General features: G+C 38.0%; 2 protein-coding genes across 3 annotated transcripts; both read left to right on the top strand.

Moving 5' to 3' along the window:
• Positions 1-3,244: 3,244 nt before the first annotated feature.
• On the top strand, positions 3,245-6,653 carry cmklr2 (chemerin chemokine-like receptor 2). Of its 2 annotated transcripts, none has more exons than XM_062432154.1 (3): positions 3,245-3,393; positions 4,521-4,639; positions 4,752-6,653. In XM_062432154.1, the coding sequence occupies exon 3, from the start codon at positions 4,766-4,768 to the stop codon at positions 5,843-5,845; it is 1,080 nt and encodes a 359-aa protein (XP_062288138.1). In that variant the 5' UTR covers positions 3,245-3,393; positions 4,521-4,639; positions 4,752-4,765; the 3' UTR covers positions 5,846-6,653. The 2 variants fall into 2 exon arrangements, with proteins under 2 accessions (XP_062288138.1, XP_062288139.1); XM_062432155.1 differs by having other exon boundaries at positions 4,736-6,653.
• A 2,274-nt stretch (positions 6,654-8,927) lies between these two features.
• LOC133992780 (NADH-ubiquinone oxidoreductase 75 kDa subunit, mitochondrial-like) lies at positions 8,928-15,423 on the top strand. Its single transcript, XM_062431514.1, has 18 exons — positions 8,928-9,006; positions 9,375-9,475; positions 9,556-9,663; positions 9,811-9,887; positions 10,169-10,250; positions 10,401-10,531; positions 10,617-10,802; positions 10,892-11,026; positions 11,112-11,226; positions 11,332-11,477; positions 11,566-11,694; positions 11,792-11,921; positions 12,566-12,726; positions 12,827-12,981; positions 13,468-13,643; positions 13,728-13,862; positions 14,005-14,077; positions 14,866-15,423. The coding sequence occupies exons 1-18, from the start codon at positions 8,928-8,930 to the stop codon at positions 14,955-14,957; spliced, it is 2,211 nt and encodes a 736-aa protein (XP_062287498.1). The 3' UTR covers positions 14,958-15,423.
• The last annotated feature ends 129 nt before the right edge of the window (positions 15,424-15,552 follow it).

Genomic DNA, 15,552 nt, shown 5'->3' with positions numbered 1-15,552 from the left:
TTATTGTTATCACTTGCGCTTGTGCTTTGCCTGCTATTCAAAATGTCTGCTGTGAAATAAGCCAGCCTATGAGGTATTAATTCTGCATTGGTATAATGTTCTCTTGGCAACGTTGTTCTTAAAACACTGGTGTCAGTCGAGGCCCTTAAGAGCTTGATTCAAACTTTAGGGAGGCACGCATGTTTGAACAGCTAATTTTAGTGCCATGGATGAGCAAGCAAATATAAAATGAAATGAAATGAGAGTAATTCACAAATGTGATCCTAGCCTGTTGAGGCAGTATGTGAAGAAAGGCATGAATGCTGGTGTTCAAGACATGAAGATTGCACCATTAATGTTTACACTTAATGTACCCTTATATATATGAGACAGCAGAATGTCTTCAAGAAAGATTGTGTCATGGGCCATGGCTTCAATCAGGGCCTGGGTTGGCGTTGATTGTAAAGCTACACAGATCACACAGATCACACACACACACACACACACACACACACACACACACACACACACACACACACACACACACACACACACACACACACACACACACACACACACACACACACACACACACACACACACAGAACTATTGGAGGATGTGACAGCTCCCCCCTCAGGGCTGAATGGTCCACAGAGAGGATGAAATGGTCATTTTAGGTCACTGGAGATTGAGACAATTGGGATAAGGCTGTCTGGTTAACTGATGAAATAAGAAGGGATGAGTAAACTGCAGCGTCCCCATGAACAGTCGAAGTATTTGTTTGTTCAGCCTACAGCAGTTTCGAAAAGTTTTAGTTATAACTTTGAATAATTTAACATGAATTAACATAAATAATAATAATGACATTTAAACATCATCAATACACTATGACCTTTAAAGAAATGTATTGTCACACAGCCTGTAGTAACTTTTACGTTTTGTTCAAGTTGTGAAGGGTAATTCCACAATTATTCACACAGAGCAGAAAGCTGAACATTTTGATCTCAAAAAATGTTTTTGCCACAGATGTTTTGTGTTTGAAATGACAGATTGTGGCCAAGGGAACTATTTGTTCGTATAGCAGCAGTTTTTTTTTTATCAACTGCATACTTTACCTGTGATTAATGCAGAAGAGTAGCTGTATTTTTTGGATCAACAGCTGCTGAATATCCTATAAAGAACCAGCATTCCTGGCTCATACTAGGTGGATTTTCAGCACACTGTTTACTTCCAATTCAAGCACTGGATCAGCACTGCAGTATTTTGTGTACAATGTGTTCTGTCAAGCTTGACTTGGGCTTGAGACTTCACATTTGTTCATTTTTTAACTGAAAGCCTGTGTTACAAACTGGAGGCGTGAAGTTTTAAAAATATGGGCCGGGGGTGGGGGTCTAATATAAGAAGCAATATGTGGGATCAGGTGCTTTTGAGCCTCACCAATACTTTAAAAGTCAGGATATCTCAGCCTCTGCTGCATCGGACCATTCTTTATTCAGTCTGTTGCCTACAAACCTCACACCTTTATGAAAGCCCACTACTCATTTGCTGGAGCCTCTTTTTAACCATACCTGATGCAGTGGCTGTCATGCATGGATAATGTGGAGATAAATAATTCAAAGAGTCACTTCAGTTTAACACATGACGTTTAGTTTACTCATTGTAAAAACAGTTGAATAATGTCTTCTGTGGTTTAACCAAGTCTGAGAAAACAACCACTGATGATGTCATAGGGGTTTTCTTGGTTCGGGTTTGCAGACTCCAAAATTAACTTAAAGACTGTGTTACATAGAATTTGAAAGACATGGGCCATGTACCAGGCAATGAGGAACTAACACACTATTGAGTTGCATAATGGAAAATGTAGTATTTTTATGAAGTCTGTAATAGTAGTAGTAATGTATTTATTACATTTTATGGCCTGCTTCATTTTTTCTCTCCAAGTCCTCCAATTTTATGGAAGCACAATGCTAAATAACCTGAGTATCCCTTTCAATAAAACATAAATGCACATAATTTTGCAATTTTGAAGATGTAGAAAGTTGTTTTATCTAAACTTTTACAGTGCAGTCAAGCCTACTTACTCATCCACATTCAGCCCATGATGAGCCTACCATCCATGACTAAAATAAGTCTATATAATAATGCACAATCTTCTTAATATAATGTCATGAATCAAACTGTTTCGGAATGGCAAAAATATAACCAGTGTTGGGGAGTTACTAGTTACATGTAATGGCATTATGTCATTTAATTACAAAATAAATGTAACTAATCCGTTAAGAAAATGTTGATGATCACAAAGGGGGTTACACCTGAATTCAGACCTTTAAGATTTGGCTCAGGAGGAGGGTTTTTTCCTCCTTTTAAAATATTTAACATGTTATTGAATGCATTGCTGTTTTTAATTCTAATTTTTAAAATATATTTTTTAAATAAATCATGACATGGGCTTAAATAGTAAGGCCATGCCAGACTTTCATAAAATATCTTTATTTGATATTCCAAAAATCTACATGAATGAATGAATATATTTTCAAATGCGAGATGAATCTTGATTTATAAGAAATTATCTCCCAGTTGAAAATATTTATTAGAAAATTAGAAAAGTAATCAAAAAGTAATCAAATGTAATAAGTTACATTCTTTTGATTAAGTAATTGAAATAGTTACATTACTTATTACATTTCAAATAAGGGAATCTGTAACCTATTACATTTCCAAAGTAACCTTCCCAACCCTGATTATAACTTAAAGTGCAAAAGTCCTACTGAGCAAACACAGCAAATACACTTCAGTATTAAATTGCCAACCCAGGAATTTTACTTTCGCCACAAGTATATCCTCTTATAATGAGAACTAAGCAACATGCTGTCAGTGAGTTAAACGTTTCAAAGGAAAGCAAATGAAGAAGTAAGACATAGCAAACAGCCGCTGAGTAAATTCCCTCGGAGTTGGCCCTTCCCACTGACGCAGTTGGTCCCTTTGGCAGGAAGAAAAAAAAACTCCTGTATGTCAACAACAAAAAATCAGCAGTATTCAGACCCTTTCAGTTTATTCACTGAGGGAATGAGCGTGCTTTGAGGGCTGGTTCACCCTGCTTGTTATGAAAAGCAGCCGCAGCTCCTCTGAATGAAAGCATTCTTCTTGTTGAGGGTGAACCAATAACTTCGCCTCATTCTTTGGTCCATGAGTGACGAGTCAGCCAGGCGCGCCCACTGCACATCTCCACTCCCCTGCCCTGTGCACCCCGTAACTAGAGTTTAGTTTGGATGGACTCACGGAAAGACAAGGCCGCACAAGCCGCAGAAAGAGTTTAGGGACTATAGCTAAATGACTAGCAGTCGATTTCATCCGGGAGCTGTCGATGTTCTGATCCAGAAAACTGACAAAAGAAGAAGGGCTGCACTTTTGGGGTAAGCAATGCGCTCTCCTTAAAAAAACACTCCCTCTTTATTCACACTGTCAGTACTGTGTATGTGGCACATTTGTACCATACATTCAGTTATCTTTTATCTGAAAGGCTGTATGTTTACTGAGATGTTAGCCTGTAGTGAGTACTTCTATATTGCACTGATTTTGCATTCAATTACAGTTGTTTTTGGTTCCGTTACTGTCCAGTCTAATTGTTGTGTTTCTAATAGTTTTAATGGCAACATCAAACATTTTTGCCACTTCAAAAAAAATCCATATATGCTTATTTCTTTTTTCTCTTTGAGAATGAAGTCAATTCAAGTCCAATTCTTCTGGCAGTTCACTTTCCCAAAACACTCTTTCTTTCTTTTTGCTAAGACAACTACAGTAGATTTCTACTTCTAAAAGGACACGTTCTCCCACTTCTCTATTTTGTCCATTACACTAATTATGCATTCAGCCTCTTGTCTCTGTTAGAGTGACTGTCCAGTGTATTCATGCCAGATCACATCAAAGTCATAGATTCCTGCCTGATTACTGCCCCATGTTTCTTTTTTCTCTGAAAGATTTCAGTCCTATTTCTATTGTTGTTCTGATTGTTTTGATTGGCTTAACACTCCTACTCTTTATATTGTTTACTTACAATTCTTTTTTCGAGTTTCCTACAGCATTTATACAGTATGAATGCATTTGTAATGTAATTTAATTTAATGAGGACTAGAAATATGTAAAAAAAAAAAAAAAAAAAAGAAACCAACAAAAAAGTATTTGACTTAAACACTCCAAAGATTAATGGTTTTATTTACTTTTATCTAACTTGAGTAAAAGTGTTAGCCATTCTGGCCTTGATGATACTAAATTGATGATATGTGCAACAATATAATCTTTCTCCAAGGTGCCTTGTTGGTGATGGCCTCAGAAAAGATCAACAAAGTGCTTTTTCTTTCTGTTCTAACATTTAAATTGAGCCTCCACTTGTTCTAACCTGTGTAGCAGTATGTGTCAGTCCTTCCATGGTCTCTAAACAAATAACAAGCAACATGAATCATACTAGGAGAACTCTTTCTGCCCCATCTGCATATCTCAGTCCAAACTGGTGATGCAAAAGGATGTTGACACTATGTTCCAGGGTTTTTTGGGACACACCCAGCAGTGACTGCAATACAGGAACTGAATGATCAGGAAGACTAACAGCTAAGGCAACTGTGTCCCGAGAGACCAGCCCAGCAAAGTAACAAAAAGTGTGAGGTGAGAATTTGTGGTAGAGGTTGATTATACTGTACTGGAAATTCCTTTAGTCACTGTGTCTATGGATCATCTCAAACAAACACATCTTATCATCAGATTTCCCTTCCCACAGATAACTTCACGACAATGACTGACTCCAGCGAGGACTATGGAAACTACACTTATGAATATTACCTGGAGTATGGCGACTTGGAAGACATTAAAGTGGACCACAGGCAGAGAGAAGCTATGCACATTATCTCAGTGGTCATCTACATTATCTCCTTTGTGCTTGGCCTGATTGGAAACGGCTTTGTCATCTGGGCGACGAGCTGTAAAAGTAAAAAGACTGTCAACAGCGTGTGGTTGCTCAATCTAGCAATCGCAGACTTTGTATTTGTGCTTTTTCTACCTTTCTACATTGATTACATACTGCGGGACTTTCACTGGGACTTTGGTGTGTTCATGTGTAAGATTAATTCATTTGTGTCTGTGATGAACATGTATGCCAGTGTGCTCTTTCTTACAGTGCTCAGTATAGACAGATATGTCTCTCTGGTCCACCTTAACTGGTCTCAAAGGTATCGCACTGTAGAGAGAGCCTGGGTGGCATGTGGTTGCATATGGGTGCTAGCTGCCGCCATGAGCTGTCCTGCGCTGATCTTTCGCGACACCATGCGCTTACATGACAAGGTGGTGTGCTTCAACAACTTCCACGCACAGGATGGACACACGGCAGCTGTAAGACACATCATAATAGTGGCCATTCGCACCACTGTGGGCTTCCTACTGCCGTTTACTGCCATATGTGTAACAGGCATACTTCTGACAATCAAAGTGAATCGATCTAAGGGCTCTGTTCGTTTGACCAGCTTCTCCAAAACAGTCTCTGCAGTGATTCTGGCTTTCTTTTTATGCTGGGCTCCTTTTCATACTTTCAGCTTGATGGAGTTGTCCATACATTCCTCACTATACTTACATAACATACTGAAAACTGGCTTTCCTCTGGCGACCAGCTTAGGTTTTTTTAACAGCTGCATTAACCCCATGCTCTATATGCTGCTGGGCAAAAGGGTTCGTCAAATCCTGAAGCGTGCATGCTTGGACATAACGAAGAGCTCACTGAGAGAGCTCAGCCAGTCCATCTCTGCCACTGAAATTGAGACTGTCCCAGGTGCTCCTCAAGACAGTTCACCAGAGGAGCCCGTGGAGTCATCAACTCTATGATTGCAAGCATCCACGGACTCTTGTCCATGAAAAACATCAGGCTGAGACTGGCTGTTATTTGAACGTAAATGTAGAGAGTTCTCATAGCTGTTCTTTCCAGCTGTAGGGTTTTTCCTATTTTGTTTCATTTGGACAGAGTTATGCCAATTTCGACTGGCAATTACTCTAAATGGAAAAGTATGCACACATGCTCCATGCACATTGAGTTTGTGTCTTTCCATTTTATTTTGCTATTATTGCATAAACTGAATGATCTGCAGAAAAAGAGGCAAAATCTAAATTAGAGCTGAAACAGTCGATTAGTTGATCAACAGAAAATTAATCAGTTACAGTTTTGGTAATCATCTAATTGTTTACGACCTTTTTAAAATAAAAATGTAAAGAATGTTCTGCTTTCAGCTTCTTGTGAGGTTTTGCTACTTTTGTTGTCTTTATGATAGTAACTGTTGGTTTTTAAGGAGTGGAAAATTCTGATCGACATTTTAGAGTTATTTGTTTAAACTTAAAACATAATCAATAAATTAATCAAAAGTATTTTTAGTTGCAGTCCTAGATGAAATGCATTTTACATATTTACATTTTTTTTTAATTGTTCTATTTTGAACAAAGGGCATCTGCTCATTAATGCACAATAGGCTGCTCTGCTTTATAAAGACGAGATATGATATGGATATCTAATCGTAGTCAACATTGTTATGGTTTTTTTTTTTTACAGTTTTATACTGGCTGCTAGAGTCACCTATTAATGTATTTTAAGATTTTATAACTAGCTGAGAGTTGTATAAATGTTTTATTATAATATATTCCAATTAAAGAGCATTTAATAAATGTGTTTTTCTGAGCACATACTGTAGTTTGTTTGATCGTCTTCTTTGCATTGTTTTACTTGATGTCATAAGATACTGTCATGCCAACTTCATTAACAAGTAGACATTGAGTTTTTACGTGCACACACAGGCAAGATTTCAACTCAAGCCTGACGTAAATACAGATATGCATTTCCTTCCTTTTCCTGGGGGCCTCTTGACAAATGCAGTCATTTCTTGTTATTTCCTGCTGGTGAACCCTGACTAATGGTTATCAATGTTGTGTAGACTAGATACTATCCTATGGCTGAAAGGACGCTAGGTTGAAAAGAAAGACAGATGGAAGCAAACATAGTATCCTTCCTCAACTACAGTCAGCATGCTCTTGAACATGGTACTTTATGTAGAATTATAGTGGGTCTTTAACTCTCCAGACTGTTGCTTTTATTAAATAATCCATTATAGGCTAAAAAAGGGAATAATCTATGACTGACAGCCTAAATCTGAGGGCTGCTGTTATTGTCACATCATCGCTGTCACAATGTGGTGTAGATTAGATTAATTTATAGGCTACTACATATAGTATTTGAAGAAGTATTCAGATCCTTTACTTAAATACTATATATAAAAACTAATATAAAATAATATAAATATAAAATATAAATATAAAAATAATCAATTCCAAGTAAAAGTCCTGCATGAATGAATAATCCTAAATACATAAGTATTAGCAAGAAAATGTAGTTAAGTGAAGTAGCCTATTGCAGTAAAAGTAATGGTTTGATCCCTTGACTGATATATTATTATATATGACATCATTATATTATTTATACTGAAGCATCAGTGTTAGAGCAGCATGTTAATGTTGTAGCTGGAGGTGGAGCTAGTTTGAACTACTTTATATACAGTTAGTTTAGTTCAGTGGTTCCCAATGAAGGTCACCAGATAAATCTGAGGGTCATGTGATGATTAATAGGAGAGGAAAAGAAGAGAAAACTAAGTTCTGATACCCAAATCTTTTTCTTTATTTTTTGATTTTTGGTGAAATATTGGATCATTTGAACATTTATTGAAATGAAACCATGTGAGAAGTTTAGAGGGAAAAATCACTATTTGGTGTAGCTGTTAACAACTCAAATACATCTGAAATGTGACCCTGACTACACATTGCTTTTTGTATTATGTCAAAAGCCAGAGGTTGAAAACCACTGGTTTCATCTTTAATAATGTGTTGTATTTTAAAAGTGTTTTTCCATTCATCCATTGTGTCAAATCTTCGTCTGAAAAAGTAGGCTATCTAAAGCTGTCAAATAAATGTAGAGGAATATAAAGTACAATATTTCAATCTGAAATGTAGTGCAGTGGAAGTGTAAAAAATACTCAAGTAAAGTACTCAAGTACCTCAAAATTGTACTTCAGTACTACTTGAATAAATGTAAATGTAAATGTTCTACTACTGAGTAACCTACGTGACTTTAGCGTTTGGCAAGTGTTGAAAACCTGCACCATTAGATCAGCATTTACAGAAAAGTAGCCTTCCAGTGAGGATTATGGTATGGTCAGGATTACTTAATCCGTGACGCAGCAGAAAAGACGGTGCGCAATCTGCGTAGTGTGCAGTCTCATGAGAACACTGACGAGGTAAGTAACCTCAACACAGTTTGGTATGTAACCTTAGATAATTTATAGTATATACCACCATTGAATTAGCGTTTGAAATATGTGGTTAAATCAGAATGAAGCAGTAAAGCATTTAGCGTTAGTTAGTCGGTTGCCGTAGCGTGTTATGTCAGTTTGTTTGTAAGAAACCATGACAAAAACGGTCGTTTTTAGATTAAACGTTTCCATGGAAGTTGATATGTATCACCTAGCAACGATGGAATATGATGACAATGTTACCGTTATGTTCTATATTAACCTGCTAGCATCAACGTTAGCTGTGCGCATCCTTTGACCAGTTAGCTCATGTTTGAGTGTTCATTACATTTCCAATTTAACTCGGGGTGTCAAAACGTGAAATATTCAGCTATATATCTATACAGCGTTGTACAGTGCACCCTGAAATGTATAAACACGCTATCTGCCGTGTTAAACATGCCGCAACAGTGTCAGCTCATTAGCGGCACTTTTGTTTTTGTTTTGGTACGTCTGTCCTTTGCAGGATGTGCAGTTCATCAGGCACCAGTGTTTACGATCATAACGCTGTTTTGTTGAAAATGTGTCAATCAGTAGAGATGGACCATAGAGATAATGTGCCTTTCTGCCTCTCTTGAAGCATGTTGCGTTTGCCTGTTGTGAGCCGGAGTCTTTTTCCAGCAGCCATCACTAAAAGAGGCGCCGGTGCAGTCAACAATGGTAACAGTATGCCACTTCATTAGCTGATTAATTGGGGATGTCTTCCTTATTCACAATATGTGTCTTGTATTTCTGTAGAATAACCATTTTGTTTGTTGTGTGCAAGCACTATATATGTCAACGCCTACAAGCCTGGTCACTTTGCTCCATTGATGGATTACAGTCAGGATTACAGATTTGCCAGCTACCACATTTGGTGCCAGGCTGTTGCTCACTTTAGTAAATTGTGTCAGTAACCTGTTATTACTGTGAAACATCATCAATTCATAGTGATATGCAGTAATTTATGGTGTCACTGACTTCTTTATTAGTCACTGTATGAAAGAAAACTAAATATTGCATAAAACTATTTTCTGTCTGGCTGTAAGGTCGCACTGCAGCTACAGCAACAGCACCTGCCAGTAACCTCCTGGAGGTGTTTGTGGATGGGGCACCTATCATGGTGGAGCCAGGAACCACAGTGTTACAGGTAACATGGTAAATTTGTAGATTCTGTGTTGAATAATGTGCCTAATTTGATATCTTGAGTGATGATATCTCTTGTCCTAGGCATGTGAGAAAGTAGGCATGCAGATTCCCCGCTTCTGCTACCATGAGCGCCTGTCAGTTGCTGGTAACTGTCGCATGTGTCTTGTGGAGATAGAAAAAGTTCCCAAGGTATGTTTTTTTTGTTTTCTAATGTAGGTAGATATGCAAATCGTTCAGTCTGGTATTTCTTTGGTCAATGTTAAATATTTAAAGGCAGGGATGTGCCTAATTATTATTATTATTATTATTATTATTATTATTTTCAAACTCTTCCAGCCAGTGGCAGCTTGTGCTATGCCTGTCATGAAGGGCTGGAACATCTTAACCAATTCTGACAAAACAAGGAAGGCGAGGTAGGATCACACTTATGACTAAAAATCATTGCAGTATATTTGTGGTATATTGATGATGATAATGATGATAATCTATTTGGAATGTAAAGTTAAGATTGTTCTGTAATTATACCTAATTGTCTATTGGGCAGTGTTTAACTGCAGTGATATGATATTTTTGGGGAAGAATGGCCCCTTGCATTACTATTGTGTTAGCTGTCTCCCAAAGAAAAAACAAAGTTCACTGATATGCAATTAACCTGAAACAGTTAAATACAAAATTGTTGCTTAATTTTACACAGAGAGGGTGTAATGGAGTTCCTACTGGCTAACCACCCATTAGATTGTCCAATCTGTGATCAGGGGGGAGAATGTGATCTACAGGTAAATAAAAATTAGTAGTGTTTTAAAAATCACCACTGTCACTGTAGATGTGTTCATCATATGCCTGTAAATCAGCTTGATTGCATATATGATAGACATGGTTTTGTTTGTAAGATTAATTAATAAAACTGAAAACCATTCTGTGTGAAGGACCAGTCCATGCAGTTTGGCAGTGACAGGAGCCGCTTCACAGAGGGCAAAAGAGCTGTGGAAGACAAGAACATTGGCCCGCTCATCAAAACCATTATGACTCGCTGTATCCAGTGCACTCGCTGTGTGCGGTGAGTCACACTTGAAAACTACAGTAGAAAAGGTTGTAAATTTGAAAATGTAACTAACTGTGGCATTTGTATTTCACATTTACAGCTTTGCCAGTGAGATTGCAGGTGTGGAGGACCTGGGCACCACAGGCAGAGGCAATGACCTGCAGATTGGGACCTATGTCGAGAAGATGTTCATGTCGGAGTTATCTGGGAATGTTATTGATATATGCCCGGTCGGGGCCCTGACCTCTAAACCATACGCGTTCACATCTCGCCCTTGGGAAACCAGGTTTTTGGATTGTGCTCTACATTTTGATCAGCTTTTTGGGGTCAAAGGTTAGTTTTTACACTCATGTAATACCTTTGGTTTTTCTACAGGAAGACTGAATCCATTGATGTTCTGGACGCTGTGGGTAGTAACATTGTGGTGAGCACTCGTGGCGGTGAAGTGATGAGAATCCTTCCTCGTATTAATGAGGATATAAATGAGGAGTGGATCTCAGACAAAACCAGGTTCTTTACCACACAAAGTTACTTCACATATGTGTGTATGATGTTTGAATCCCTGCTGAACTCTCATTTGCTTCCTTCCTGACAGGTTTGCTTATGATGGACTTAAGCGGCAGAGGCTTACCCAGCCAATGGTGAAAAATGAGGCAGGACAGTTGGTGCCCACAACCTGGGAAGATGTGCTGACTCGTGTTGCTGGAGCAGTATGTAATTTATGATGATTAGGCTTTTCATAGCAGCATATGTTAAGTTACAACCTGCGTTATCAACCCTAGGATGCCCTGAATAGCATCTGTTTGATTTGACAGCTGCAAGGAGTTGGGGGACATGATGTTGCTGCAGTTGTTGGAGGCCTTGTGGATGCAGAGACTCTCATTTCCCTGAAAGACTTGCTGAACCGTTTGAATAGTGACAACCTGTGCACTGAGGAGGTGTTCCCCATGGCTGGAGCAGGGTAAGAACATACAGATGGGAAAACTGATATTGGCACAAAGCAATGTTAGGTTCCTTATTTCGACTTTGGCTGTTTGTTTGTTTTTTAGAAGTGATCTGCGTTCAAACTATCTTCTTAACACTGGGATTGCTGGCATTGAAGAAGCTGACGTGCTGCTTCTGGTTGGGACTAACCCACGCTACGAGGCTCCTCTTTTTAATGCAAGAATCAGAAAAGGGTAATGAAAAAATATAGTATCTCTGGCTGTTGAACAATGTTGAAATCTCAGGGATGTGAAGCAAATATGTTAATATGAACTTGCATCTCTGCTTTAGTTGGCTTCACAATGACTTGCAAGTGGCCCTAGTGGGAATGGAAGTGGACTTAAGTTATACCTATGACCATCTTGGGGAGTCTGCCAAGGTTCTTCAAGAAATTGCATCAGGAACTCATCCATTCGCACAGGTAACACTCTGAGCACTCAGTTATACAATTAATGTTATGAGGGTCAATGACGTATAAGGATTTTCAACAACTCAATTTTAGAATAATAAAAACAAGCATATCGAATGCAGTAGTTCAAACATTCAGAATGCTGGTACCTGAAAATTCATATTACAATTTGAAAGTGATTTTAGGGGGGGGTTTTCAAGATTAATTGGCACTGGCCTTAAAAAAAAAGTCATGTGGTGTGACCATGATTCATCTTGAAATATCTTATATAAATAAAAGATCATCATTTACAAAAAAAAAAAAAAAAAGCAAATACTTTGTTTCCAAACACTTTATATTACTGAAAACTTGTAAAAAAAGATGTGAAGAGTGTTAAGTAAATTAATTTATTTCAAGATGAATCATGGTCGCACCACATGACTTTTTTTAAGGCCAGTGCCAATTAATCTTGAAAACCCCCCACTAAAATCACTTAATTTCAAATTTATAATATGGATCTTCAGGTACACAACATTCTGAATGTTTGAACTACTGCATTAGACATGCTTGTTTTTATTATTCTACAATTGAGTTGTTGTAAATCCTTATACGTCATTGACCCATGAATCAACTCAAGTGTCTCTTCCTAATTGTGTGTCTTTTTTCTTGTCTTGCAGGTCTTGGCTAAAGCAAAGCATCCTGTTGTTGTGGTTGGCAGCAGCTGCCTGCAGAGAGAAGATGGGGCTGCGATAATGGCTGCTGTGTCAACTATTGCTCAAAATGCTCGCATCAGCAGTGAAGTGGAGGAAACTTGGAAAGTTCTCAATGTGCTTCACAGGTCATTGTCTTCTAAAATGAGTGGGAAAGCTTCCAGGAGCATTACAGTGTTCAGTAGGGATGTTTACTGTAATGTATGTGCTGCTTTGCTGCGTCCTCAGGGTTGCCAGTCAAGTGGCTGCACTTGATCTTGGGTATAAGCCAGGAGTGGAGGCTATCCGGAAGAACCCACCTAAAGTTCTGTTCCTCGTAGGAGCAGATGCTGACTGCATTACTCGCCAAGACCTCCCGAAGGATAGCTTCATAATTTATCAAGGTCAGCTGTTTGACCTCACAGCAGCAGACACTCTGCCATCTCTCAGCTACATACATTTATGTATAGCATCTGAGAAAGAAAGTGTAATTCTTGATAAATAATGTACAGTCAGAAAAAACTTAATAAGTGAGAGAAGAAACATAACAAATGCAGGTGCTTCCATACAGGGCACGAGGGGACCCTGAATGATTTAAAGAGGATTAAATGATGTGAATCACATACTTTGGGTTTCACAGTGATGAAATCTTAACCCAGTTGAACACCTATTGGAGATTTTGGACTTTGTGTTAGACTACAAACACTACCACCATCAAAACACCAACTGAATGAATTCCTTTGAGTTAAGTTCCAGAGACTTGTGCGATCTATTCCATGCACGTAGTATTGAAGTTATTCTGTTGGCACTATATGTTGATTTATCCTTTGTCACCCATCTGTATATTTTGTTAATATTTAATATCAGTGGTCTGTGTTATAATTTCCCAGGTCACCATGGAGATGTTGGTGCGCCAATGGCTGATATCATACTTCCAGGAGCTGCATACACTGAGAAATGTAGCACCTATGTGAACACTGAGGGCCGTGCCCAGCAGACCAAAGTGGCTGTGACTCCTCCGGGTATAGCCAGGGAGGACTGGAGGATCATCAGAGCCATATCTGAGGTGAACTACACCACTAGATGACTATGTTGTAGTAAATCATAAGAAATAAGATTAAATACTGAGTATTTTCTGTCCTCATTTAAGCTTGCTGGAGTGACTCTGCCCTATGACACCCTTGATGAAGTACGCGGGAGACTTGCAGAGGTTTCTCCAAATCTGGTGCGATACGATGATGTCGAGGAGGCCAACTACTTTAAGCAGGCTAATCAACTGTCTAAGGTATGTTATTATCTTCCTGAAGCATCTGTTTAGTTTATTATAGATGAACTGTAAAAGTTTTATTTTTAGTTTAGCTTATTGAGTTTGCTCCATGCTGTTCTCCATGATGATATGATGGTGATGTCTGGTTTATCTCTTTCAGGCAGTGAACCAGGCTGTCCTTACTGAACCTTTAGTCCCTCCACAGATTACTGTGAAAGATTTCTATATGACAGGTGGGCCACCAGTACTCAATTCAAATGTCTCCCCTTTTACCAAACCTAGTGTAATTGATGATAGTGAAAGCAAAAAAGTACAGAAAACAAAAGCATGTTTCATAACAACGATAGATTATTGAAATAATGAGATTACACAAACAAATGAAAGAAAGCTTGATTACAGATGGCCAGAAAATATTTGATTGGTCCAGAGCAGATTTCAATGGTGCCTGTAAATATTATATGTAGTGTAAGTCCCAAAAAAGGGACAATGGGTCCATGACAAAATTACTCTGATTATATGTCAATATAAACTTACTTTTTCTTCTTCTTATGTTAGAACATGTAATCACTTTTACCAATAAACATGACAATATCTTATATCCTCATGTTGACATGAATTAAGATGCTCCTTAGTCTAAAGCAGTATACTCCAGTATACTTTAATTTAAAGCCTATAAGGGAAATTTTCTCTGTGCTCATTGAAAATCAGATTTTAAGGGGTGGTCCTACTGGCATGATCACAATTAGTTTGGAGCCGGTCGTGGTCCACCATGCAATTACACAAGTGTGAGTTGGAAACTTGTAGCCACTAGTGCACATACACAAAGAATGGACTTTATGGTGAAAGAGGAAATATCTTGTGTCAAACAGTTAAACATTTGAAATGAACCATATGTGCATGTTCATAAATTCTGGATTTTTCAGTGATCAAAAGGGGTTACAGTAGATGTAAGACTTTTCAACTAGATAATTGAACTTGAAAATATGCAAATTTTAAATCTTCTCTCAACCTTTATCCACAGATCCGATCAGCAGAGCCTCCCAGACGATGGCAAAGTGTGTGAAAGCTGTGAAAGAGGGCGCACAAGCTGTAGACGAGCCAGCCATATGCTAAATAATCTACTGTAACGATCAACGCACAATGGATAGCCAACAAAGTCTTGAAAAAAAAAAGAAGATACGCACAATTTCTGTATTTGCACATTCCTAGAAACATTTATTTTTCAGTTGTCTTTTACTATAGCAGCTGTTTTCCTTTAGTTGATGCCTCATAATCTCATTATACACTGTACTAACCTGCTGAATCATGTGTCCGTAATACTTGCAGAATGAAGATGTGAGTTTAGGTTTTATCAAATCTCCACATATGCACCCTGACAGTTGATGTTTGCACTTGTTAGGATAGTTCACATTTTAGGAGGTGTGACCAAAGCTTTAAAATACTCCAAAGTGAAATCTAGTTAATTGTCTTCCTGTTAACAAAAAAAAAAATCACAATATATAAAAAGTGTTTAAAATTATATTTTCCTAAAGGCTGTGGTATAATTGCAAGTGTAGCTATTTGTAAGAATGATTATTTAATAAACCAGTTTTGTGTAGCAAGCGTAATGAATCTTTGCAAACCCTCTATTTTAAGTGTGTTTTAAGTGCTTTACTTAAGAAAATGTTAAAAGTATCAGTATCAGTATGTATGTGCTGGTGCTTTGGGT

Source organism: Scomber scombrus, chromosome 13 (assembly GCF_963691925.1).
Source record: "Scomber scombrus chromosome 13, fScoSco1.1, whole genome shotgun sequence".
NCBI classification, from domain to species: Eukaryota; Metazoa; Chordata; class Actinopteri; order Scombriformes; family Scombridae; genus Scomber; species Scomber scombrus.
This window is presented reverse-complemented; position numbering and strand designations above follow the sequence as displayed.

Bases quoted from the DNA above. Each gene is read 5' to 3' on its own strand.
- cmklr2 (XM_062432154.1), top strand. From the start codon at position 4,766: ATGACTGACTCCAGCGAGGACTATGGAAACTACACTTATGAATATTAC.
- LOC133992780 (XM_062431514.1), top strand. From the start codon at position 8,928: ATGTTGCGTTTGCCTGTTGTGAGCCGGAGTCTTTTTCCAGCAGCCATC. The intron at 10,532-10,616 runs GTGAGTCACACT...TCACATTTACAG, and splicing joins CAGTGCACTCGCTGTGTGCG to CTTTGCCAGTGAGATTGCAG. The intron at 11,478-11,565 runs GTAAGAACATAC...TTTGTTTTTTAG, and splicing joins TTCCCCATGGCTGGAGCAGG to AAGTGATCTGCGTTCAAACT.